The 27,515-nt window shown below is 44.4% G+C and overlaps 2 protein-coding genes across 3 annotated transcripts in view; both read right to left on the bottom strand.

The window, feature by feature from the left end:
- Positions 1–11,042, bottom strand: part of Gpc4 (glypican 4) — a 109,709-nt gene extending 98,667 nt beyond the window's left edge. Inside the window, exons 1-2 of one of the 2 annotated variants that reach the window (XM_087600012.1) lie at positions 10,974–11,042; positions 10,351–10,539 (exon numbers count right to left, since the gene is read on the bottom strand). In XM_087600012.1, the coding sequence (XP_087456138.1) occupies positions 10,351–10,510 (160 nt within the window). In that variant the 5' untranslated portion in view covers positions 10,511–10,539; positions 10,974–11,042. 2 annotated transcript variants of the gene reach the window in all.
- Positions 11,043–21,690: 10,648 nt separating this feature from the next.
- On the bottom strand, positions 21,691–22,603 carry Ftl1l1 (ferritin light chain 1 like 1). The gene is given in 1 exon segment (NM_001408864.1): positions 21,691–22,603. A coding segment is annotated over 1 exon segment (552 nt). The 5' UTR covers positions 22,400–22,603; the 3' UTR covers positions 21,691–21,847.
- Positions 22,604–27,515: the final 4,912 nt, after the last annotated feature.

The following is a 27,515-nucleotide window of genomic DNA, read 5'->3' on the forward strand; positions in this document are numbered from 1 at the left end:
GGTCTAGGTAGCTGTAATAAAGCAGAACATGTGGCTTACAAAATAGCAGAAGTGGATTGCACACCACCAGAAAGCTAAGAAGGAGTTCAAAATCAAGGTACTGACATATTCATATTTGGTGTCTGGTAAGGGTCCACTTCCTAGTTCACACGTGCCAGGCTTCTCACTACTGAATGCGTATAACACATGCTCTTTTAATAGGAACACTAACCCCATTCAAAAACGCTCGCTTCCCTCCCAAAAGTCTCACCGTCCCAATACCACAAGCATGTGCAGTGTTTAGCTCACAATATATGAACTTGAAGGAAGATAAAAACATTCAAACAGCGCAGGTGGAATGAAAATGCCAGTTCCTAGAATGAGGGCCAAGCTCAGTGATGTAAAGTCCTTGCCATGTAATTATGTACATGGTTTCACCCTCAGAACCACCCAAAAAAATCTATTCACAGAATTAAAATAAAACTTTAATAAGTCCTGTACCTTCGGAAACCGCAAAATACTACTGAAGAACCTACCAGTGGGCCACCTGGTTTGACAGAATTGGAGCCCATGGGTCTGGTCTTTAAGATCAAGTCTAACAGGGCAAAGGGAGCTTTCTTCTTAAAAGGCTCAAATAGCTACAGGGTTAAGTATCCTTAACTTATAACTTTCTTTTCTTATCATTATCCATTTACTTAGTTTGGTCAATGTTTAAAAGAGAAACCAATATCCAAATATTTCAACCTGAGAGCCAGTTTGCTTGCATCTTCTGACTTTAGGTCAAAACGTTGGGTTCCCAAACTAGGCAGAGCAGGTGACTCCTGTAACGTGGATGTTCTTCTAGAGGGCTTGGAAGAGAAGCTGGAGGGGAACGAAATCATAAGCCAAACGCTCTCAAGTGAATAAGCCATCACATTCATAATACACAGTCTTTAACCGATTTTAGGGGTGGAAAGCTGGAGACAGAACTCGGAGCCTTGAACACACTGGCCAAGCACTCTACTGCTTAGCTATAATCTATTTTTTCTTTTAAAAATAAAGACACCAGCCAGGTAAAATGGTGTGCACAACTGCGCATGCAGTGCTAGGGAAGATGAGACAAAAGGAGAGCAAATTGGGGCCATCCTGGGCAACAATCAAAAAGACCTGATTGAGAGGAAATGGGGAAGGTAACAGGGAAGTGGAAAGAGAGAAGAGGAAGATGGGGAAGGAAGATGGGGAGAGAAACAAAGGAGCACATTGACTGATTCACTCACAGGGACCCTGGGTAGTCTCAACAGGAGAAAGTATAAATTAACTTAACCCCACCCCCTGTCCCCTGCCACTGCCTTGAGAGCTTTCATTCACTTCCCCAGTATTTCCAGTGGAAGTCTCTCAAATGTATCTTCTGAACTTTCATTGCAGAACATATCAAAGAGGACAGGCATCTGTTTCCCAACACCTGTGGCAGGTGCCTAAAAGCACCTGTGACTTGAGTTCCATGAGAGAACAGGCACCTCTGGCCTCTGCATCTACACAATGTACACAGGAACACACATGCACATAATTTAGAATAATAAAACTCTTCAAAATTGAAGGGTGCCTCTAGTCTAGGCCAGATCAACAAACTGGTTGTGTGTGTAATGTGTTCAGCTTATGGCCACTCAGTTTCACGCTAGCCTCTTCGCTTCCATCAGATGTCAAGTTTTACGTTCCTCCACAAAACAAAACACAAAGCTTTCTAGAACACCCCTCTGAGCTCCCAGCCAGCACACTTGCAACAACTTATCAGCCACAGGTTAGGAAAACAGATGTACTTTATCTCCTCCTGTGTAAATGCTATCTACGTAATCTATCTGCTTCATTCAGATGGAAACTCAAAAGCCTGATTCCGCTTTTACACCTTCCAGAATCCCCAGAGTCTAGCATACTGCTCTGCTCAATGATTACTGATGCTAAAAGTTCTCAAGGCCTTTTTTCCAGGCAGAACGCACAGGCTTTCTCACAGCTGTCCCCATCACTGAGCCTTTCCAGCAGTTCCCACATTCCCAGCTGTGTTCTGGATGCTTGTGCCCAGGAGAAGCCCAGGGATTTGTTGTACTTCTTTTTCGTGATACGACACTTGAAGAAAATAAACACGTGGCAAAGAGGACATTAAAGTTGGGAATAAAGAGATTTGGGGTGATTTTACCAATAAAGAGAAGGGAAAGAAATATCACCATGCACACTGACATTTACTCAATATATGACAAGAAAGCTGGATTCACCCTAATTCCTTCCAAAGTGCTTTCAATGTCCTTGTGTCTCTACTTTCAAAGAGTCAATGGTTCAGGTTTGTGCTTGTAGCCTGGATTTAAAATCTCTTTCCCCAAATTTAAAAGGCATTCACTTAACCTCAGACTAGTCAAAATTAACGCAAGTATGCAGAGTGTTGCAATGGAAGCTTTTAGCTGAGTCAATTTCATTGGAAAGTTCAGAATCTCAGAATCACAGAGATTCAGAGATGAGATGGACCAGAGACATCGTTAATGGCAGTGGTTTTTAACTGCAGATAATCATTAAGAAAAAACATACGCACAGAGGCCTGAAATTCCAGCCGCTACTGCTGAGTCAGGAGAACTTGAGTTAAAGGCTTGCTTCAGCTACAGATAAGTTCAAGACCAGCCAGGTCAACTTAATGACACCCTGTCTCAAAATGAAAAAGAAAGCCAAGGATATCACTCAGAATTAGAGCACTTTGCTTTGCACAGGAGGTCCTAGTGTAGGTTCGATCTCTAGTACCAGACACAGGGGAGGGGGGAAGGCAGGGGGCAACCCAGTCAGCCAACACATAGCCCCACTCAGATTTTGCTGTTGTGTAGTACCCCAGACATCAGTGTACTTTAAAATCTCCCCCAAGTAATGCTATAGTACAATGTGAAATGACAACCACTAATCTAATTCTGCATTTGAATTCTACATTCTAATACCCCCACCCCCTCCTTTTCAAAGAAAGAAAATTCTCAACAAAAGTATCAGACAAATTTGTCACAGAGTTAGACTAGAGTTACTCCTTCTAAGAAAGCAGGTCCTCTCCATTTACTTCTAAGGCACCAGACTTCTTTTTCTCCCTCAATTAATTTCCCATCGTTAATAAACCACCATCACTACCTATCCCAAAATAAATAGACCTTTTAAGTATTCTCTGCTCCAGTATCCCATTGCATAACTTTTTTTAAACCTAAATTATGTATGTCTGTTTCCCAGTGTCCAAATGCTTTTATTGATTGGATTGAATGACTAATACTGGGGATAGAATCCAGAGCCCTGTGCATGCTAAGCATGTGTTCTATCACTGAACTATACACCCAGCCCTCTCATGATCTTTTTTTTTTTCCTGGCATGGAACGCTGGGTGATTAATCAGACATGATATCGCTTTAAAGAAACCATACTGCTTCTCCTCTGGAAAGCTGAGCTCCGCCTACCTTCTTCACCATCTTAGTAACATGGAGGAATTTTCAATCTACCTCACAAGATTCACCGTCAATTATCTTTTGTCTCACTTAATTTCCAGTTTGTACCTGCCTCGCCATACCTGGTGGACTTCTCCTGCCCTAGCCTCTGTGTTGTGAGAGACGTCTTTTTTCCCTGAAGCAACTTCTTTCACTCTGCCAGTTAGTCATGCCGGGTTCGTTCGTTCTTTTTTTTTTTTTTTTTTTCCTTCCCCCAAGCAGCTGGTCTTTTTGATGTCTGGTACACATTTATCTGGGCTTCCAATAAGATGTTTTTACATAGTTTCCAGGCTTCCTGGAGGTTATTGACTTTCTTTAACTCTTCCATTCAATTTTTCCCCTAATTTCGAACATTTGTTAGAGTTTCTTTTTCAAAAGTTGAATACCTGGCTGATGGATCTCTTTGATTTTTTTCTCTCCCACAAGATTGCTAAATTAAATGCATCAGAACTTAAATATAATATTTCAAATTACCTTCAGGATGGAATTGCTTCGTGAGTTTTCTGCACTTTCATGTTCTCTCTAGTAAGCAACAGATGTTTCACTGAGTGGAATTGGAAATGCTGTTACCTGTTCACATTTGAATGTATCTGCTTATTTATATAAAATATTCTGATCCTGTTATGCTTGGTAAATATAAAATTTAGATTTGGGTAAAAAGCATAATTCATGTACACTGAACAAGCTCAATGCTCTAGACCTAACATGGTAATGTGCTCTTCTAAGTGTGCAAAAAACCATAACCATTTCAGTTGTCTGTTCCTAAAACTGTTTTGCAAGGCATGAAGAAACACAGAATTCTGAATCTTTTCTAAAATTTCCTCTAACAGGGCCCTGGTGAGATGGCTCACCAGATATAGGTGCCTGTGTGATCACTTGAGTTCAACCCTGGGACCCACATAGAGGTAAAAGAACCAACACTCCCAAGCTACCCTGACATTCACAAACACATCTGACTGGCACCCCTACCACAACTTCCTGCCACCGCCACATATACACACAGATAAAGAAATGTAAAAAATATGTAAGTGCCTATAATGCTCAGTTATTAGTTCAATAACTGCATTTACTCCCTCAAAGCAAAACAATGCTCTCAGGTAACATCAACATATCATAGAAATTTATTCTCAATTTTTTTTCCTCTTTTAAATGTTTAGTTCCAAGACTCCTGGGACTAGAACGAAACAGTGAGATTGTTATATACTATGGAAGTAGAATGCTGTCTCATCATGGGTACCAGAGAACCATATGCATGAGCCCATCAGCTGGAACATTTTCGTTACTGACTGGTAGGCAGAGAACTCTTGGTGAGTTCAGCAGTGACTCAATGAAAACAGGGTGATTTAAGAAACCTGGAGCCACAGAAGCTCAACACAGACGGATGACTCCATCCAAAGCAGCTGGCAACAGCCAAATCAGAATGGGAAGTTGAGAGTGGTAGGCAGACTAGTTAAGAACTATTTAAATACCCTCATACTAGATCTGCCTGCCTTTATCTCTTGCCTCACGAACTCCTTTAACTCCAGAGTGTTACTATTTTTCTAAAACAACATAAGCCATATTTCCCTGCGTAGGAACCCTCACTGCTCCCTATGGTCCAGGAAATAATGTATATTCCTCCTACTATGGACTCTATGCTATCTATAACTGGGTTTGACATTTTGCCTGTTGAAGAGGTGACTGGATCCTCTCCACTACAGTGTGAGGACAGGGCTGCCTAACTTAGATCTCTAGAACCTCCAAAGGAACCAGAGAATATATCTTCCCATCTTAGCACAACACAGTGCCTATTTTTTCGAGGTCAAGGAGGACTTGGGTTCCAACCCTGCCTCTGCCACTCACAATCTGTACAACTCTGAGTGTACTTCTTATTTAATTACCGTATTTACTTACTTCTTTGTGAATGGGTGGTGTTTTGCCTGCATGTGCCTGTGTACTGTGTGCATGGCTGGCGCCCTCGGGGACCAGAAGAGGGCGTTAGATCCCCTGTGACTAGAATCGCTGATGGTTGGAACTCACTGATCTTAACTGCGGAGCCATGAGAGCCACGAGAAAGAGCTTTTATCTCTCCAGCCCCATGCATGTATTTCTTAATCCTTTCCAATCTCAGTTTCTATGAGTAAATTAAAGATGATAATTTTTGACTGCATAGATGACAGTTGTGGCCTTTAAATGAGACAAAGTCCTTAGTATTGGCCTGACCCAAAAGAAACTACACAATAGCTACTAGCTATTAAAAGGCAAAAATGTATTTTTGTGAGCCTATAGGAACAAACCTTGTGCTACGCAAAATAGTTAATGTTACTGGAGAACCAAAGTAGGATACTTCAGACTGATTCAGACTAAAACTGATGTTGGGGAGGGAGGCAGAAAACTCCCTTTTCCTTTCCTCAGTGGAGTCTCCAGCTAATCCCCAAATTGCATGCAACCTAATGTGAATAAAATAAAGGTAAAATAGTAATTACACTGAATCAAACATTTTATATTTATACATTCTAAAAGAGATTCAACTGCATAAGCCAGAACTGTTACTGAGTTCTCTTTTTAGCACACCCAGAAGACAGTTACTTTAACATTGAAGAGACAGGGCCCTGGGGTTCAATAAGAACCTCTCAAATGAAACACAGAGAGCAAAACTGATCATGCCAATAGATGAAAAAAATCACAAGGTCAATAACAAAATCCAACCCCAGTTGGGTGTGGGGGTGCTGCATGCTTTTAACCCCAGCACTTAAGAGGGAGGCAGAGCTCTGTGAGTTCAAGGCCAGCCTGGTCTACACAGTGAGTTCTAGGATAGCCAAGGTTACATCATAAGGCCCTGTCTCAAAAAAAAATAAATGAAATCAAATAATATAAAATAAAATCCAACCCAGCTAAATGGAGGAACAACAGAAATCTCGAAACATATACTTTTTCTTATTTACAATAAAATTTCAGTATCTCCCTCCCTTCCCTCCCCTCCCTTCTGTCCTCACATAGCTTAAGTAATTTCCAGACTCCTTTGAGATACATATATGAGCACTTCAAGTGTAGGTATGTGTTCACAGGTTCTTTGCTCATAAAGATAAACAGAACAGAAACAATGACTCCAAGATGACAGTGACTGGTACAAAGTTCTCCCTGGTATCATTCTATGTTGCTGTGAAAAGGGACCTTTTACAAATTCAATACTATTTCTAACTAAATGCCATACTCTTCAAGGCAATTCCAGTATATTATTAATGTGCTAGCTGTCACATATCCTAATGAAAATGATTAGGATTTTAGAGAGCAAGGTCTGAGGAGATAGACAGCTCAGGGCTTAAGAGCACTGACTGTTCTTCTAGAGGACCCAGGTTCAATGCACCTACAAGGCAGCTAACAACTGCTTATAACTCCAGTTCCCTCACAAAGATATTCCTGCAGGCAAAACAGCAATGTATATAAAGTAAACCTTTAAGAAAACATTTACATAGCATATTATTTTATACTAACAAACTACCGTGTACCTATGTAATACTCTAGTCCCAATCCCTTCTCCTTGTGTTTTGTTTGTGCTGTGGATTGAGCCTAGCGTCTGGCACATGCTAAGCACATGCCTCACCACTTAGATAATCCCAAGCCCACACACTTAGATAATCCCAAGCCCACACTTCTCCTATCAGTCACACGGTTCTTATCACACTTCATGGTACATTCCAAGTATGTGTGACTGGCTTATCTCCCTACTACCAAGCCCAGTGTTTTGTTGTTTTTCTTTTGGGGGTGGAGGTGATCAACTACCCTTCTTGTTGTTTCTGTGATGCTAAGCACAAAATACTTGACATAACAGGCACTCCAACAAAATATGGCCAATGAAAGCTATTACAGATGCTTTGTGATTGTGGCATCTGGACTCGCCATTATTTGAAAAGTATTGGAGTCAAGCATGTGGGCAATGCAGGACCTCACTCAAAAACTCAGGCAGTATGATCCTTCCTGACACCCTCAAGAGAACGTCAAGATTGTCACAACTATGATCTGTAACTGAGAGTTCTTCACTTAAGTGAGTCCTTCACTTCAGAACACCAACCAAATCTGCTCAGTCTTTCCAGACCTCTAGAAGGCCAAGTGCAAGGCTATCAAGACTAAAACTTCAAGAAGTGGGGTCTGGTATCTCTCAGGGGTAAGAGTGCTTGCCTAGCATGTGCAGAAAGCCCTAGGTTAATCTTATTCCTTCTTTCCAAACAAAATAAAACATTAAACCTGGAGAAGCCTAGGGTCCAGTGAACTAATCCCGTAGACATTACAACCCACTGCCTGCAAAATCATCCCCGACTTTGAGGAAAATACATACTTCTCCCAAGTAAAGTGCTTGGCAACTAATTCATTCAGATCTAGGCTCATGCCAAGTCATTACATTGACTTCCCCAGAACTGCCTCCCCAAATGGCCAAAATTACCTAAGGACAGTCCACAGAAGATGAGGCTAATGTGAGCAACTGGTGAGGCCAGGATGATGGTAAAGATTACCCTGCTTCTATACTAGCCATCTAAAGGTCTGGGGTCTGTCTGTGTTGTGACAGTGCCCTAGACTCAAATGAATGCCTCTAACACTCCACATTTTTGAGCCATTCAGTCATGCATTTTTGTTATTGTTGAAAGTGGTGCGAAATTGCACTGCATGAGCTAAAGTCCTTGGTGGTCTTCCAAGGATTCCAGCTAAAAAGGCACTTCCTTTGTTCCTCAGGAGAATGCGGTCCAGTAGGTCACTGAAAAGGGGAAATAAAAGCAGCAGCCCTGGGAGGGAGATGAAGGACAAGACAAAAAGAAGAAAATGTTTTGGGTGTGAGCACATTAGCTTCCATTTCCTGCTGCTGGGGACTAATAACTCCCTATCTTTTTTGGGGGGGGTGGGGGAGGTCCAGGTAGACATTTGTGCAAAGATCTACCTCAGGTGTCTTACAGTGCCCATGACAATCAAAGGGAAACACCCAGCGTCCCTGACCCCCTTTCCAACTTCCTTTTACACACTAGATGCCGGCTGGGGAAGATACCCTGAATCTCTAGAGACTGCACACCAAAAACCTGAAGGACCTGGAGAGGGTGCTTTCGTAGCCCACTGCCAAAATGCCTCTAGTCCATCTTTGAGGCACATATTGTTTGCACAAGCAGATGGAAACTTGTCACTGTCCCATTAAGGGCATAGCTACATGCCTCCCTTCAGAATGTGGGAATGACAACTGTAACCTTCACGCCAATCATCTCTGAAGCACTCAGGCCCAAACTGTGCAGGGCACAAAGACCTCAGGTCTGACCTGCAGAGCCCTCAAGCTTCTGCGGCTGCTGGTTCAATTCTCTTTTACTGGCAGGGCAGGAGGAAGAAGGAAAAGAAAGGGGGCTTTTCAGAGCTCTACAACCAATAAAATCATGAGGCTGGGAGGACATACTTGAGTTCCCAAAAAGACAGGCAGCTGAAGGGTAAACACCCTTTCATCAGAAGCGTGTGAGTTACTTGACAAGTGCCAAGGTGCAATGGACGCCTGGGCTACTACCAACAATTTCTTCAGTTCTATTTCTAGACGGAGGCCAGTTACACTCTGAAAGTGCCCAGCAACTTCCCTCAATTACTTTTGTAGTTTATATGTAATTGATAACTGCACTTAATCTCCAAGGTTATTAATAGCCCTTCCAAAAGATGACCCCCAAGTCTTAAGCCTTTGGAAGCGCCTGGTTAAAATTACAGTATTTCCTTTGCTGGCTGCTGGCCCCCTGCCTGCCCCACCCGGGCACTAACTAGTACAGCGGGGCAAAGGCGCACTCTGCACACTTCCATGAAAGGTTCGGAATGGAGATTTGGCCTTCGGGGCTCGCATCTCTAACTCCTCCGTTAGGTTAAGCTGGCCAAAAGCCAGTTAGATCCGTGGCTCCTTCTGAGCCCCCGGGGTGAACAAGCTACCTGTGCTGCTTCCGCCGCCAGTCCGCAGGGCTGTGCGCAACAGTTGGCGGCTTCAAAAATCGAGTACAACAGAGAAGGAGGGCTCGCCCAGGCACTGCCACCGGCGGGCCTGGAGACCTCGCGAGCGGGAGGGGAGGACGTACCTGATGCTGCCTCCCCAGCGCTCCAGGAGGATTTCTCCAAATACCCTACGCAATCCCCCCCCCCCCGCAATCCCCCAGTGCTGAAATCCCGTGAACTTTTTCAGAGGCAAAGCCATTTTCATTTGCATAACCATCTCCAAACTGAGATTTAGGTTTCCTGTAATCAGCCCTTTCAAAGGTCTGTAATTGAAAGTGCAATTAACCCTTAAAATGAGGTGAGAAAAGAGAAAAGGAAGGGAAATACCCTTTTTATCCAACACCTTCCGGAAAGCTGGAGACTTCCCAAAAGTCGGGATTTGAACGAGCACGGAGTAAAGCGTTAGCTTTCTAAAGGTGACTTCTAAAGCCCTTGCAGTTCCTAAAAACTAATCCGTGTCAGCGGTGGAGGGGAGGCGGGGAGAGGGGTTTTAGAAGAACGTCAATGAGCCGCTCATTCAAGTCGCACGTTTTGCGCCCCTAGGAATCTGCAAACTCCAGGAGGTTCCCCACCCCGCCCCCACTCGGCCTCGTCGTCACCCACACAACAAAGCGGGGAACCCAGTAAGGAATTCAACCCGGAAAAGGCAAGAGAGCCCTTGTCAAGCACTTTGAGGGCCAGAGTCCCTAGTGGCTTCCCAGGAGTGAGAGGGCTTGGGTGGGGGGCGGCAGCGGAGGACCTGAGTGGCGAGTGGCGCTGAATAAACCGGCGGCGCCCCTCCACTCGCGGTGCCCGCTCAAAGCCGGGGCTGGCTCTTGCCTGCCGGTTTCTCCCTCTAGGCTACCTGGTGCGGCGTGGGGGGGCCGCCCCCTTTCCCGGGGTGCCCACCGCCCGGCAGTGGGGGGGTTAGGATTCCCACTTACCATTGATCTCATAGAGGGGGGCATCGTTCTTGTTGAAGCCTTTGGACACGTAGAGACGTCGCACTTCCGAACAACTTTTCGACTTGGGCTCCGCAGCCAGCAGCGAGGCGCTGAGCGCCGCCAGAGTGCAGAGAAGCGCGAGCAAGCCTAACCGTGCCATGGTGCGGACCCTGACGGACGCGCTCCCACCTTTAGGGGACAGAATGAGACTGGATGCAAAGCAGCGCTGCGGGAGCGGGCAAAGAGGCGCGGAGTCAACACTCACAAGCGGAGCGTGAACCGGGGAGTTGGAGTTGGTAGTGAAGGAGGAGGAGGAGGGCAGGAGGAGGAGGAGACCCAGGCGAAAAGTGGAGCTGGGCCTCGCGTCAGGCAACGGTCCCCCGTGCCAGGCGCCCAGCCGGGGTGGGGTACAAGGGAAAAGGCGTGGAATGGGCGCGGGACTAGGAAAAGGATCGGTGACCTCGGGACTCTGAAGGCTAGAGAACCCGGGCCAGCTAGCCAGGGGTGGAGGGGCTCAGGGAAGGAAGGGAAGGTGGCAGGCGTCGCAGGAGAGCAGAGTGTGGGCGGCGTCGGCGGGTGATCGCTGGCGCGGGGCTCCAGCTACCCGGCGCTGCTCCGCTCACCCAGCTCGGCTCAGCTCACTGCCCTCGGCCGCACGGCTGTGCCCTTCTCAGCTCTGCCGCTGATTGACTGGCCCGGCTTGCACAGCGAGGCTCCGCAAACTTGGCCAAGCGGGGCGGCCCTAGGGAGGGAGGGGGCGGGCATGTGGAGGGGGCGGGCATGTGGAGGGGGGGGCGAGCCCGAGACAGGCGGGAGCACGCAGGGCCGGGGCGGGAGAAAACCTGGAAGCTGGGTTGGATCTGGAGCGGGCCAAATCCACTTCCTAGGGGGCCCGCACGGGGCGCGCCGCGCTCCCTCTTGCAACACGCCCTGCTGGGCTCCTCCCTCCTGCCCTCCTCTTCAGAGGCGGGGAACCTGCCCCCCGCCCCCCGCCAAGAGAGGAAAGGGCAGTTTCTTCCCACTTAAGGAGCCAAGTCTCAAGAGATCCTGGTGGCCTGGGTCTCCGGCCTTGAGCCCCTGTGTGAGCCACAACCTTTCCCCACAGCCACTTGACAGCCTATCCCCGTGGGCCAGGGCTGCACTGAGCCCTTCAGCCCCAATACCAGCCTCGCTGCTGCCACCCAGCATCCAGGGTCACTCCTAGCCAGCACCTGGGTGACGAAGGCACCCACTCATGTTACTGGCATTGTTTTGATCCAAACAGCGGACCCGGGGGTGGGGGGTGGGGGACGGGACTTGGAACTCACAGCTGGGCTGAGAGGCTCACCTGGCTTCCCCTAACCTGCTTCCCATCACAGTGTTTCCCCAAGAGCACAGGCTAGTCCCCAGCTCTAACAATCATTTTCCCAGCCTGCTTCATCCCCACACAGTGTTCAGCTCACGCTCACCCCCTACGTTCTGCAATAAATATAAACAAACTCTGAAACTGGCCAGAAAAAAAAAAAAAAAAAAAAAAAAAAAAAAAAAAAAAACAAACAACTGAACCTCGAGGAGATGGAGCTAAATCAAGGTTACTCAGGAAAACTTTTGACCCCACACTGCCCTGTTGTAGGGTATAAAAATTGACACCCGGTCCTGAGTTCAATTCCCAGCAACCACATGGTGGCTCACAACCATCTGTAATGGGATCCGATGCGCTCTTCTGGTGTGTCTGAAGATAGTGACAGTGTACCTATATACATAAATAAATCTTTAAAAAATATTGACACCCCGCAGAAAGAAAGAAATGCTAAGAATTAACACTCACCTAAGGTCAGTATGTCCAAAGTCCCGGGACTCTTGAATGGAAGACCTTAGTGGTGGCAGGGAATGACAGCCCAGGATCTCCAGTCCTTCCTGATCTATGTTTAGCCACAAGAAAACTGGGAATGGGTGAGTCTTCCCACCTTCCAAGCTTTGTCAGATTCCATTAATGAGTGTTTTTGAAGCTCCCAGGGCTCCTCTAATGAAGGGAACAGTGCAGATTGTGAACTTGTCATTACTGTTGTTATTGTTACAATCTGCTCTAAGAGCTTAGGGTGAGAAGTGCCTCAGACACCTCGGGAGTGTGCTGGGAACTGGGCAGATGAAAAGGGCTGAGCTTATTATTTGGCTAGACTCTCAATTCCCATAAAATTACATAGGGGAAGATACGAACCATCATTACAATTATCGCCCTCAGAGGCTTGTGGAGGCTTCCTCCACTGTTCTTTGGAAACCGCATTGCCATGGTTGGCTGTGAGGAGCTATAGAAACCAGTGGGGCTGTTTTCAATACCCACTGCAGACTTCTCTTCAATACATTAACTCTTGTAGGGCAGTAGCGTGAGCAGGCACACTGTGACCTGTCTGTGACTGGGACTTCCAAATTCTCTTCGGTTTGTTTGTTTGTGGTAGGCTTTCTCCCTCTGTGGAGCCCTGGCTTTTCTGGAACCCATTCTATAAACCAGGCTGGCCTTGAACTCAAACATCCACTGGACTCTGGTTCCCAAGTGCTGAAATGAAAGGCTTTCGTCACCATACCCAGCTGGGACTTACAAGTTTTGATGTCTGGCAACACATTTAATTTGTGCAAACTCAGCTCCATTGAATTCCCTGTCACTTTCAAGGAACTTTTGAATAATCCACGTAATCCTTAAACTGCTGATGCTTAGCCCAGCGCTCTATCTTTCATTGATGCGTACCTAGATTCTTCAGCAAGGAAATTATCATCTGCGATGCGACCAAAATTAACAGTAAAATGAAATTCCAAACTGGGTATATGATATACACCTATAATCCCAGAAGGTGCAGGCAGGAAGATCAAGAGTTCAAGATCAGACTCAAAGACATAAGAAATGTGTGGCTACCTTGGGCTACACATGACCCTCTTTCAAATTAAAGGAAAATAAAATAAAACTCTGTGAACAATAAGAAAGAAAGGGATTTTCCTAAAGCGTATAAAAGGACCACATTGGAACACTGCCTCTCACAGCAAAAGGAACTCATTTTGGCCTCCCTCAAGTCACTGATGCTCTTTCTCCTAGTGGAATATTAACCAAAACTTGAGCCTTTTCTACCAGAAACAGTAACCTCTGGCTACAGGCAGAACTGGACAAGTCTGAACTTTACCAGGAAAGGCAGGAACCCCAAGCCCTGCTCAGGGGCGGCTCCCACTTCAAAGCCTCCTTTCATTTAAATACAAACAGGGTGAACAACTGGCAATCTGTGAAACAAATATCACCCAGATGGAAGCTTTTCAGACGGCCCTCACTCAGCTCCTGATGCTCTCCCCACCCACACCCCAGTTCCCCAAAGGAGGCTGGAGATGCACCTACACCAGGATAAGTCCTCTGCCTTCAGCCTGTTGGCGGAACGGACAAAGGAACACTTTTTAAACTGCTAAACTTCACGTGACTTTGGTTTGGATTTCACTTTTATTTTATTATTATTATTACTATTATTATTATTATTTTATTATTATTATTATTGTAAAGAGTCCATAAAATTTACCATTTTAGCCATATACAGATATATAAAATTGAGGGCCGAGGAATTTGCTCTGTTGATAAAGTGCTCACCAAACATATATGAGAATCTTGAGTTCACTATCCAGAACCAGTTTTTTTTTTAAATGTCCACTGTAGGATGGGGCGTGGTGACACATGCCTTTAATTCCAGCTCTAGGGAAGCAGGGCCTGAAGGATCTCTGAGTTCATCAAGGTCAGCCTGGTGTACAAAGCCAGTTCCGGGACAGCCAATACTGTTACACAGAGAAACCCCGTGTCGAAAAACAAAACACAAAACAAAACAAAAAGTCTCCATTGTAGAGCACTCATTTGTATTCACAATGCTATAGAAGATGCTTGGCTCCCTGGACAGCCAGATTAGGCAAATAGGTGAGCTCGGAGCTCTAGGTCCCAGTAGGATTTCCTGTCTCAGAGAGCAAAACTCCTGAGGACTAACACCCAAGGTTAACCTCTGACCTTCACATGCATCTCTGCACATATACAAACACATTACCGATGACACACAAATAAACTATATTTAAAATAATCTAACATTGTTCAGTCATCACCATAGCTGGTTCCAGGACATTTTCATTGTCCCGAAAGCAATGCACATACTCATGAGTACTCCATTTTCCCACTCTAGACCTTAAAAGCCACCAAATCTGCTCCCTGTTTCTGGGGGTTTGCCTAGTCTGGACGTTTTCTATGAAGAGAATTATACAATAAGGGACTTTTGTCTGGCTACCTTCATTAAGCATCAAGTTCTCAAGACCTATCTGTGTGGTAACCTATTTCAGCATTTCCTTCCTTTTTAAGGATGAGTAATATTCTATTACATAGGCATACCACAATGTGATGCTATAGAACATTGCACTTCAAAGACACTTCAAAGTACCGATCATACCAGAAAAAAAAGTAGGTGTCTCTAGGGGCTTAGGATATAACTCTGTGATAGAATACAAGTTTAATGTACTCAGGCAATGATCCAACTCCTAGCCTCCCTTCAAACACAAGGACATTTTGAATTTTGTGTCATTGTTTAAATCCACCCACTTATAATATCACATACACACGATATGCTTTGAGCATATCTCCTTTTTCTTTTCATCGCAGATTCTTTACTTTGTAAAACCTTTAGGGGTATAGAGTTCTGCCTCTTACATGCAAAACTGGTAACCAAGTCAGGTAAAGAAATGCTTGTAGAGAAAAAGAGAATTCTGGATGATGTCATTTCCACTCTAGCTCAATATGCTGAGACTGAGACAGAAACAGAGAATTTGTGTGTTTTTGTCAGGGGCAGGGGAGTATGTCTCTTTTTACTGAATTCCTCTCCCACTGAACTTTTTCTTCTCAGAAAGTAAGTTCCTCTCCTGCTTTGATTTCTCGTGTGGCATACACACTGTGTGTGTGTGTGTGTGTGTGTGTGTGTGTGTGTGTGTGTGTGTCCCACTGCATTTAATTAGGGATGCCTGCATAAGCACAGTTAGGGATTATGAGCCTAGCTTCTGACATTCCTAAGAGACACAGTCTCACAGCAAAGTCTTTGGATTTCTTTTTAAAAGAGACAAGGAAACCAAGTCTCAGACAGGTTATATAGCTTACTCACAGCCACAGAGATCTTTTGAGTAGCTGAACCACCAAGACTGAAACTAAGTGTCTGACATAATCCCATAGTATTTCTGTCAGAAAATACAGTGCTCTGGGTCTTAGGATCAGTAGTAAATGTGTAACTTCCCCAGATCCTGTAGAACTATCTTTGCTTCCGATTAATAACTGAGCCTGGCACTCATACAATATAAGTGCTTAGTTCTAAGGGGAGGGAAGATGTATAAGCCAAGGCTGGTTTATATATAATGCACTTATAGCATGCCTGGTTTTCCCAGATGAGGGGTATCTTAGTTAGAGTTGTACTGCTATGAACAGACGTCATGACCAAAGCAACTCTAATAAGGATACCATTTAATTGGAACTGCCTTACAGGTTCAGAAGGTTTAGTCCATTATCATCAAGGTAGGAGACAGCAGTGTCCACATAGGCATGGTGCAGGAGGAACTGAGAATTCTACATCTCCGTCTGAAGGCCAATAGAAGAAGACTGGCTTCCAGGCAGCTAGGATGAGGGTCTCAAAGCCCACGCCCACAGTGTCACACCTACTCCAGCAAGGCCGCACCTTCTAATAGTGCCACCCCCTGGGCCAAGCATATTCAAATGGTCTCACAAAGGGTCTCTCTTCTAGTGGGGGTGGGACACATATGTACAAGGAATGAAGTACACGTTGTGTTATCCTCTAAGCAAAGAGAATAAGTTAAATCAGGTCCTTTTACCAACTGATGAGCTCCCCACACTGTCAAATACAAAGATGGGAAGAAAGCATATTCCTTTCCTAGTTATGCTAACTCGTTGTGCCCTTACTGGATTCATCTTAAATATATACTGTCATTCCTCCCCATTCCATGGACAATTGTCTCCGATTCATTCTTCAGAAAGCCTGCCTGGGGAACTCCAAGAAGAAATAGCAGCAGTTCCTTTCGCTAGACCCTCAATGCAAGAAACTGCCAAACCTTGTCCCTGTACAGAATCCATACTGTCTAAGAATTCTTCTTCCCCTTAGCAAGGGGAGCTATTCCAAACTGGAATTCCCTGGGCATTTCTCCAGGGAAATAAAAGACGTCTATTTGAAATCTTCTGGTTTTCAAAGTGAGCAACTGCTTCAGAACCTGTAAAAGTTCATTTAGACAAGACCTGGAATGTAGGTCAGTTGGTAGAGTAGAGCTTTGTGTCCAGTTTTTAGCACCCATTGAATTGGTGGGACATGTCTGTAATCTCAGGACTTAGAAGTAGACACAGGAGGATCAAAAGTTCAGGGTTATCCTTGGCTACTAAATGATTTCCCGGCCAGTCTGTACTGCATGAGACTCTCACTAAACTATTTTTTTTAAGTTGGTTGGACAAACTTAACATGTTCTTTGACCAAATATCACCCAGTGGATGGTGTTGTCCACTGATTCTTCATCTTTTCAAGCAACCAGGCAAGTTATACTGACTACTTATTTTATACAAAGGTTGACTCTAGGGCTGGGGATGTAGGGTAGTGATAGAGAATTTGCTTAGAGTATGTGAAACTCTGCCTTCATTCCCCAACACTATGGAAAGTTTTTAATGTTTTTTAAAAAGTGATCTAGGGTTGGGGATTTGGCTCAGTGGTAGAGCGCTTGCCTAGCAAGCGCAAGGCCCTGGGTTCGGTCCCCAGCTCCGAAAAAAAGAAAAAGAAAAAAAAAGTGATCTAGGAACTAGGGTTGATAAAGTGCTTGCCTGGTATGCACAAAGCCCTGAGTTTGATCCCTGGCAACACACACACACACACACACACACACACACACACACAGTGTTAAAGTGTGTGTGCCAATAAGCACATGTGAAAGAAAGCAAGAAAGTTCAAGGTCATCTTGGCTACATAGCAAGTTTAATGTCAGTCTTGATACTTCATGCTGGGATGATCAGACATTGTTTTCAAACAAACTAATAAATAACACTTTAGTTCCCTAAAGTCCTTGAATGCTCCGAAGATCAATGGCCTTAACCTAGGGATAAGAATAAGGCCTATATCCAAGTGGAGACAGCCGTCTCAGATTCCTCTTTTTGCAAGTTGGTGGTTGTGCTTAATCCTTTGGAACTGAAACCAGTACAGAAGTAGTGAACCTATGGCACTGTATGGGATTGGTTCTAGGACCTCCTATAACAAAGCAGATAATTTCCTCTGTGATAGTTTCACTCTCCAGGGGTTTCAAGGCATTGAGGGACACCCTCCCCCAACTGGACTTTATGGAACCTGCTTCTCTGCAGTAAGGATCAAGAAACTGACAGAGAAAAAAGCTCACCGACAAAGCAACAGAATGCCTTAAATGGCCGCAAGAAACTTCTTAATGGAGGGCCTGTGTAATCCAACAGGTTTGTGAGCCTGAACTTTAAACCTGAGAGGTTGCCATGAATTTCTTCACTTTTTTCTCCCCCTCCCTCCGTCAGCACCACCTTCCTCAGCCTTTATGTGAAGAGACAATATGCATTTTTAAGAAGACCCAGCGGGAAGCAGGCATTTCTATTCCAAAGACATAGCACTGATAAAAAGAGTTGGAGAGCAGGTGAGACACACTTTGACATTTGTCATTTTTGAACCACTGATGGGCAATGTCTGCAGAACAGCCACTGTTCCTGCCACACTCTTAACAATAATGCATTCAAATGAGCCAGAGACTGAAACCCGCATGCACCTTCTTCCCTGGCAGAGAGTGGAACGCAAGACATGCAGCACAGGGGGAGTAGCTTCTCCCATGCTCCTTCTATGCTAACTGATGCAAGCTTTTCTCAATCAGACTGGCTTTCTATGATCATTCTAACGGGCATTTTCTTAGTAGTTCTCAGAGGACCCGGAACCTTCTGGCAGACCCAAGGACTTTAAAGATGGCGTTTTCTCATACCCCTCCACAACCTCCGAGAAAGTCCTGGTTCTCTTCCTTGAGTTCATGGATTTTTTTTTCTTTTTCTTTCTTTCTTTTCTTTTCCTTTTGCCTTTTTTTTTTCTTTTCAAGACAGAATTTCTCTGTGTAGCTCTGTGTGGACTCAAACTCAGATATCTGCCTGCTTCAGCCTCCCACGTGCTGGAATTAAAGGTGTGCATCATCACTGACTGGCAATTTTAGGATTTATTTTAAAAAGTTGCATTAAGAGAAAATTCTTGAGAACCAAGGATGTGACTGGGTTAGTAGTACTTCCCTAGCATGCATAAAGCCCTAGGCTTGGACGCCAGTGTCACATGCTGTAGTGGCATGTACCTGCAAAGCTAGCATTGTGGTAGTAGACACGGGAGTATCACAAGTTCAGTATCATCTATACCAACACAATACGCTTGAAGCCAGTCTGGTTTACATGAGACTCTGTCTCAAAAATATAAATTAAATAAATTAAAGGATTTAAATACATTTTTTGTTTGTATGGTTGACTTTTTTTTATTTTTTGGGTTTTTTTTGTTTTGTTTTTGTTTTTGTTTTGTTTTCCTGTTTTCAAGACAGGATTTCTCTGTGTAACAGCCCTGGCTGTCCTGGAACTCTCTTTGTAGACCTGGCTGGCTTAGAACTCACAGAGATCTGCCTGCCTCTGACTCCTGAGTGCTGGGATTAAAGACATGCACCAGTATTGCCCAGTTACAAACACTTTAAAAAAAAAAGAAGTATTTTGGAGAATAAAATGTAGGGTATTGTGTGTGCTACATAAGAACTCTACTAAATGAGCTACATTGATTAGATTAAATAATCTAGTCTAATTTATGTTTTCTGCCTTTGTAAAATTTAAGTGTGAATTTATATGGATCTACTTGTCTCTGTGTGCTTGGTTGGGGATAGAACCTAGGGACTTGAGCATGCTACGTACTCTACCACTGAGCTACATCCCCTTCCATGCACAAGCTTTTTGAAATTTTACTTTGAGAACTGATCTTGCTAAGTTACCCAGACTGACCTCTCCTGCCTCAGCCTTCTGAGTGGCTGGGATTATAGGCAAGAGTCACCATGCTTAGCAAACTACTTGCCTTTCCTAAAAATCTACAAGTGATATGATTTTGAAAACATGCTCAGTTTAGTCAATATTTTACTTACTTTGAAGAAAGAAACATGAGGAAACCTTCTGGGGTTCTAGAAATGATCTACATTTTGATCCAAGTGGTAGTTTCCTGGGTACATACATATGTAAAAATTTGTCACTTTGGATTTATGCATGTCACCATATGCATGGCATTCCTTAATACCAAATGGGGGAAATACAACAAAACAAGATTATGATATATGTGTGCATATGTATATACAATCTGTAATTTATCCCTTAAAGTACTGATTATATATTATTATATACTTTGGATTGTTTTCTATTTTATGACTGCATATAAAATTTAATCACCTAAAGCTGCATATGCATGTATGTGTATACATGTGCATATAGGTTAAAATATATATGCTTGTATGCAACCTAATCACGTGCTTTTGTGCATGTGTGCATATGTGTGTATATGTGCCTGTGTGTGTCTGTGTGTGTACCCACGTGTTCATGAATATGTTTAAGTGACCGTAACTGTCTTGGTAAAGAGCACTTGTTTTCCTTGCTTACCTTTTTTCTCATCAGTTAGTGTTCCCTGTTTTGTTTTTGTTCTTATATCTCAAAACAAACTTTCCCCTTATTTCTTAGCTTTAAATGTTTATCAATTATCTCCTTTTCAAAATTCAAGGTTTTGGGGCCCCTAAATGAGTTTAAGAAGTCAGAGGTAAGTCACCAAGACCTGCACAGAATACCCAGGAGCTGGCAATATCTGTGGAAAAGTTGAAAATGGAAAATGAGAATCAATTGTAAAGACAGAAGCATCATGGCATTCAAACAGGGCCATTACCAGTTAAAGAACCACCCATAACGAACCATACAGAAACCAGGTAAGTGCAAGACTCAGGTGGGAACAGGTAAGGAAAAAGGATCAAGAATTCAAGGTCAATGTCAGCTAAATAAAGCATTCAAGGCCAGCCTGGGATACAGGAGACACTGTCTCAAAAACTAATAACAAATCCTATCGGGAGCCCTAACCTCTCTTTACTACTCAGGAGAAACTAGGTACCTGACTCTCATGCTTAAAACAAGTAAGTTGCATGGAGCCTGGAGTGCATGCCCGAAATCTCAACCACTTGGGAGGCTGAGGGAGAAAGATAAGTTTGAGGTTAGCTTAGCTGTATTACGTTCTAGGTCAGTGTGGCCAATTTAGAAAGCCTCTAATCTTATACATCTGTTGTGTGACAAAACTTCATGGAGAGACACAAAACACCCGTGTACTCACTCTAGACAGGGAGCCCATGACAGACCAAAAGGGGGACACCGCCAAAGTCCAAAACATATGTCTACTCACCCCAGATAGGGAATCCACAATAGAACAAAAAGAAAAAGTACAGATGCCATCCAAGTCCAACTTGGTGAACCAATGAGTTTTATTAGGATTATTTACAGCAGTAAAGGGAGGAGAGATTACTTACAAAAAAAAAAAAAAGCTGCATCACCAAAGCCCATGCCAGCTCACAAAAACTGGGAGGCGGGAGCGCACTTCATAGCCTGCAGGAGGCTCAATAGGTTGGAAAGTGTCCTTTCCAAGTGACTCAGTCTAAACCTACTACAGGCAGTTTGGCTACTTTTTGCTTCTTCCAAAAAGCTTGGCATGTCTGAGAATCTTTGTAACTTGGCTTGTTTACTCTTTGTGAAGAAGGGGCCTGGTCAGTTTCAGGGACTTCCTGATGCTATTTTAGGTTGTTTGTTTGGCTTCTGCCTGAAGAAGCTTCCCTACAGAATAAAATGTTTCAATCTCAAAGAAGACCACTAAACATCATTGCTAAGACTTCAGTGGTGTAGCCACTGGTAAATTGCTTACTACTCACTCATGCTTCTATAGGCAACTCTAACGAAACTCAGTGGATCTTTTTTTAAAAAAAAGACATCAAAATAGAAGAGGGGCTAGCAGGAACAGAAGAGGGACAAAAGAGTAATGGCAGTTGAATATGCTCAAAATATATTGTATACATGTATTAAAATATGATTATGAAGCCCATTAGAATGATGTGTGCTAATAAAATATTGCTCAATAGTGGCCTATTTACCTAGCATACATAAATCCACAACAAGTACTGCAAAAAATAGAACAAACTAAAATTAATAATAATATGTTAGGACAGTCATCTACTCTGACCTGGATACTATAAGCTGTTCTATTCTTTGCTGTTTTTTTTTTTTTTTTTCTGTTTCAAAAAGCTTTATTTTTACTTGGTCCAAGACTTGGGAGAGGCTCCAGGGCGGTTACAAAGCTGCCTAGGGGCTTTAGAGGTTCATTCGGGTGGAGGTGCTGAGGCGGCCGGTGCAGAGCAGAGGAGGGAGCCCCTTGGAAGGCACAGAGGCCTAGTAGTGCTTCAGAGTGAGGTGCTCAAAGAGATACTCGCCCAGAGATGCCTGGGCCACGCCAGTCTGCTCTGGTTGTAGCCCTGCCACCCTGCGGAGGTTGGTCAGGTGGTTGCCCATCTTCTTGATGAGCTTCACCTCCTTATCCAGGAAGTGGCTTTCCAAGAAGTCACAGAGGTGAGGGTCTGTGTGGGCAGAGCCCAGGGCGTGCAGATCCAAGAGGGCCTGGTTCAGGTTCTTCTCCAGGGCCAAGGCAGCTTCCATGGCCGCCAGGGTTTTACCCCACTCATCTTGAGATGGCTTCTGCACATCCTGGAAGAGTGCACGGCCCCCGCGTTCGTTCTGCAACTTGAGGAGATGCTCGGCGCCCTCGCGCTTCTCCTCGGCCAATTCTCCGAAGAAGTGGCCTACGCCCTCCAAAGCCACGTCATCCCGATCAAAAAAGAAGCCCAGAGAGAGGTAGGTGTAAGAGGCCCGCAGGTGCAAGTTGACCAGGCGGTTCACGGCAGCTTCCACTTCGGTGGAATAATTCTGACGAATCTGAGAGGTCATGGCTGATCCGGAGTATGGAGCTAACCGCGAAGACAGGGCTGGCTGGTCCTAGGAGCCGAAGGCGACAAGGAGATGGTCCCGGAGGCTGCGACTGGAGAGACTTGTAAGGCGGCTGGAAGTGAATAAAGTGGGAGTCCCCGGGTCTGTTCCGTCCAAACACTGTTGAAGCAAGATACAGATCCTCGGGATCTTCAAAGCGCTGCTTCTTTGCTGTTTTTATATGAGACCCCACCTCGTGTAGGCCAGACTGGCCTTGAATTTATTATTTAGTTGAAGCCGATCTTGAATTCCTGATCCTCTATCCTCTGCCTCTGTAGTGCTAAGATGTCAGGCTTACAGCACACCTCAGCTCACTTACAGGCTCAGCGGTTGCAGTTTGCCTGTCCAGTGCTGCTTCACTTCCTTGCTCCTTTGAGGTTGGTGGAAGTAGTTGTTATCTGACCCCAGATAATCTCTCATCGTCTATGTACTTCTCCAACATATTTTTGTATAGTCTTTTGAGTGCTTCCCGTGCATTTCGCAATTTCTGTGGCAACTGCATGAACTGGTCATCCACATTTCATAGATAAGGAAACAACTAGTTTGCTTATCTATATCTCATGTCCAGAGGCCCAGACAGCCGAGGTAGAGCCAAGATTACCACACAGTACTGCCCGAAGCCTTTGTTCTGACTACTGTGCTTGCTGTAGAATCTTATAATAGGGGTGTGTGTGTGTGTGTGTGTGTGTGTGTGTGTGTCTATGTGTCTGTGTGTCTGAGTGTCTGTAGATTTGTTTTTAATGTTTTGGGACTTCACTTGTTTGGGTTGTTTTTGTTTTATAGTGTGAAGACAGAACTCATAGCTTTATAAATATTTAACAAGAGTTTGAACACTGAACTATACCTCTATTCATTTATGTTATTTCCTATAAATGCCATGATGTTGCTTGATTGACGAGCAACAAGAAAATTAAATAATTACAGCAATATATGTAATAAAATTTATGTAAATGTATTTGATCTTGAAATTTTTAATGTAAAAATATGTACATTTATTTATTACTATTATTAATGTTTATGGGTCGGGGATTCATGGGGAGTGCATATGTGTCACAGCACACATGTGGCGATCAGAGGGCAACTTCCAAGAGCTTCTTCCACTATGGGTTCCAGGGATTGAACAGGTTTGTGCAGACAGTGCTTGGACCAGATGAGCCATCCCACCTGCCCTCAAAATGTCTCATTGTACCACATTCATCCTTGTGATGATGCTTGGTGATGCAATGCCTGTGTGGTGAGGTGAATAATGCAGTCATGGTCATGTGATGTGGTCTTAGGTATTGTTCAGCTTCTCCATCTATCCCTAGGGAGCTATTCTGAGTACCATAATAAAACCTCTCCCTATCTGGCTCCATCACAGCCTGGAAATGAGCCAGGCCTTTGTCCTATATCCATGATGTATTGGCGACTTACCCATTAGACACTTGGTAGACATCTCAGTTATCTCAATGCTTATGTTCTCGTTTCCTTTAGGACAGTGTACAATTTTAAAATTGTACATTGCTTATATCTACAGTTTTCTATTTAACTCTTTTGATTATGATTGCTACAGGAACTTGAAAACACAGAAAGAAAAATTGTGGACCAGGAGGGACTACTGTCCCAAATCTCCAGATTGTCTTTCAGCTTTGCACAGTCATGAACCTGCCATTCAAGAAACCTAGTTTTCTTAGGTAGAGAAAACATGCCTACCCCAAGACACAAATGGCAACCTATAGTAGCCATTATGTGTGTAACAGACTTGTTTTTCTCTCTCTTAAGATAGTCTCATGTAGCTCTGAGTGGCCTCTAATTTGCTATGTAGTTGAAGGTGGCTTTGTTTCTGATCTCCCTGCCTCCATCACCTGAATGTTAGAATTGCACATATCTACCACCACTACCAGTTTGGATAATGGTGATGAGGATGGAGCCCAGAAACCTGTGTAATACTAAGTAAAAATTCCACCACCTGGGCCGCATCCACAGCCAAATTGTCAGCTGCATACTTTTTTTTTTCTGACTTACTTTCCCCCATGCAATGCAACCAAAGTCATTTTGATGACTTCCAAATTTCGAACTGTTACAGCTGATGTCACCATCAATAATTTCAACACCTAAAGCCTCACCAAATTGGTGGTATTGAGTGTGGGAACGGAAGACAGTAGTGAAAACACAGATGTGAAAATGGCCCAGATGTTGAGGCCTCGAGTTCAATTCCCAGTACTGCAAAGGGTAGATAAAGTAAGAGTGAGAGGGCTGAGCTGTCAGCACTGCTCAGCTCCAGCTCACAAAGCCAGCTCTTTGCTAAGAAATGAAGAGTGCTTGCTCTCTGTCCTTTCTACCACTTAACTCTAAGAGTGCCAGTACCAGCCTGCACCCAGGAAGAAACAGTCCTCTCTCATGCCTGGCAGCCCCTATTCATTTGGTACCCACAGACGTGCCTGTGACACAGCCTCCCTGTGCATCACCATGAAACATGGAATCTTTGAATTCCATTGAAACATCACTTGACAATTAGGAGAACTCACTGGACAACATACAGCAGGGACCCATTAAAACCTCGCTTTGGTGGGTATAAAAATATACTCATTTTCACAGATTTAAATACATCTCGGTTCTCTGCAAAGGGCTGTATGACAGATGGCTTCAAAGCGAGTCACATTTACAAACAGCACACAAAAATATTGTTTAGCAGATTCTCAACGAGTTCTTCAGATCCCTCCAGAGCCAGTCTTTTTCACCAACTCTTTTGCTTGTAATTTGCGGAGGCTCCTGAAAATGTCTCTGGACTTCCTAACAACATTTCTGTCTTTCCTGGGCTTCTAGAATAGAAAAGTTCTAGAGCCATGGAGGTGGCTCAAGTGGTATTTTAGAAAATGTCATCTAGGCATGAAAATTAGCAATTCTTTAGCCTAATATAATCTCTAAACTGAAATCTGGGCGGTGTGAAAGAATAGAGACTGCCATAGGCGTTATGAATCATGTATACGGCTATTTGATTTACTTCAAGTCCTCAAGCTGGCCAGAAGCCTGGTGCTGTAGCTCATGCCTGTAATCTCAGCATTTGAAAGGCAGGGGGAGAGGGCAGGAGAATTACAAGTTAGAGGCTAACCAGAGCTATATAGTTCCAGGCTGCCCTGGAATATACAGGAAGAACCTGTCTCAAAAAGCAATAGCAGGGGAGGGGATGTAGGTCAGTAGTGCTTGCCCAGCATAGGTGAAGCCATGGGTGCCTATAATACTAACAATCTAGTAATGGGAGAAAAAGGAAGAAAGCTTAGGGCCAGCCTCTACTACATAGCAAGTTGTAGTCCAGCCTGGGTTACATGAGACATTATTTCCAAAAGGAAAACAAACATAGTTCCACACAGCACCACCCACAGAGAAGAATGATAAAAGTCTTAAGTTTCTGCACAACTCCCCTAAAATTGAAATTTACAATAAAGTCACACATTGAGCATAATTACTGAGCAAAAAATAAGTCACAGTATGGGCCTTGTCCCCAAGAGTGCCCAGCCTTGCAAAGGACCTACACATTAACTCACAAGGCAGGCACTGTGTGTTAAATCCAGATAGGCAGTGTGTGGTGGGGTCACTGTGGGCAGTTCCAGACCAGAGGAGGTATTTATAACACAGGAGCCTCAAAGGGGCAGATGGAGGATTGAGGTCATACCAGAAATACAAAATGCCTTGAACCTTGCAGGTGTATCTAGTTGGAAGTCCACAAGCCACGTGTGACCAAAGCTGGTTATGAATACAACCGAACACAAAATCATAAACGTATAGAAAACATTGTGAGATGATATTTTTGTAATGTCAAAGGGTTGGATTCCCCTGAGAAAGGATGAGGAAGGTAGAAGCTAAGCAGAGACAGAAGAGCAGAAGACATCCCAGCTTGGAGGGAGAGTAGGAAGGGAAGGAAGAAGCTGGCAAATGATCCATGAGCTGAACCCTTGGGTCAATAGCATAAGCCTGTGTGGTTGGAAGGAAGGGTGCTTGGCACAGTGGCCAGGCTATCAGCTCCCACTAGGATCTAGAGACTGCCCTCCTTCTCTTAGTGTCAGCCCTATCCTAACTCCACCAGGATTCATGGCATATTTAACACATGGATTGACAAGGAGACGAGAAAGCCTGGGCAGAGCCCCGTTTCTGATTCATAGCACAACTGTGGCTTGTCAGCACTCCACAAGGAGTTGGTGCATTTTCAACTCTTCCACTGAAAATTTTCTGTTTTTTCCTCCCACTCATGTTCTAGAATTTTATTTATAACACTTTTTGGCCAGCTCTTTAAAGCGTGTGTACCTCTGTGTGTGAGAGACTGGGAAACTAAAGTACTCTATTAAGCTTGGAGCTTCTGGAAAGCAGGCCCCACATACATTCCAAGTATTATAATTATGATCCATTATGCATAAGGAACAGCAATATAGACGCCACCCCACCCCCACCCCCGGTTCTGGTAGCACCATCTTGCATCTGCCTCCTAAGCAGAATGTGAGTCTAGCCACAGCTTCTTGTCTAGTCCCAGGAAAGCTGCCTTTTCCCAGGGCCCTGAGACTTTCTGGACCACTGACTCAGACCCTGGAAGGGACTTCAGAGTCCCCAGGCTCAGTTCTTGGCTGGCAGATAAGTCTAGCACAAGGCTCTCCCTATGTCAAAGGATAAAGAGGTCAGCACTATCTCCAAGCTGCAAAGGAATAACAGACTATTTTGGCCACGTGAGGTTATGTTCCCTTGGGCAAGGGGTGTATTTTGGGTACCAACCTTAAACCTAGACAATCACATGCCTTTCCATCGGGTGGTTCTCATGGGAGGACTGGTGGTCCTTCCTGGTACAGTGCAGGGCTACTACCCAGCCACAAGCTCTTCCTCTGGTCCACAGGGAGGTAAAGCATTTAGACTGGCCTGGGGAGTAGCCTCCTGTTCAGACATTCATTGCTACAGCGAAATTTGGTGGAATAGTACAACATACCTGTCCTTGAGCCACTTCTCTGCCCTTTTGTTCATAAGTGACCTTGGGGAAGCTAATCTTCCTAAGCGTCATTTTACTTGTATAGACAATGGGAATAAAAAAAGCTCTCAGATCCAGTGAGATGGCTCA

Source organism: Rattus norvegicus, chromosome X, assembly GCF_021556685.1.
Source record: "Rattus norvegicus strain SHRSP/BbbUtx chromosome X, alternate assembly SHRSP_T2T, whole genome shotgun sequence".
NCBI lineage: Eukaryota > Metazoa > Chordata > Mammalia > Rodentia > Muridae > Rattus > Rattus norvegicus.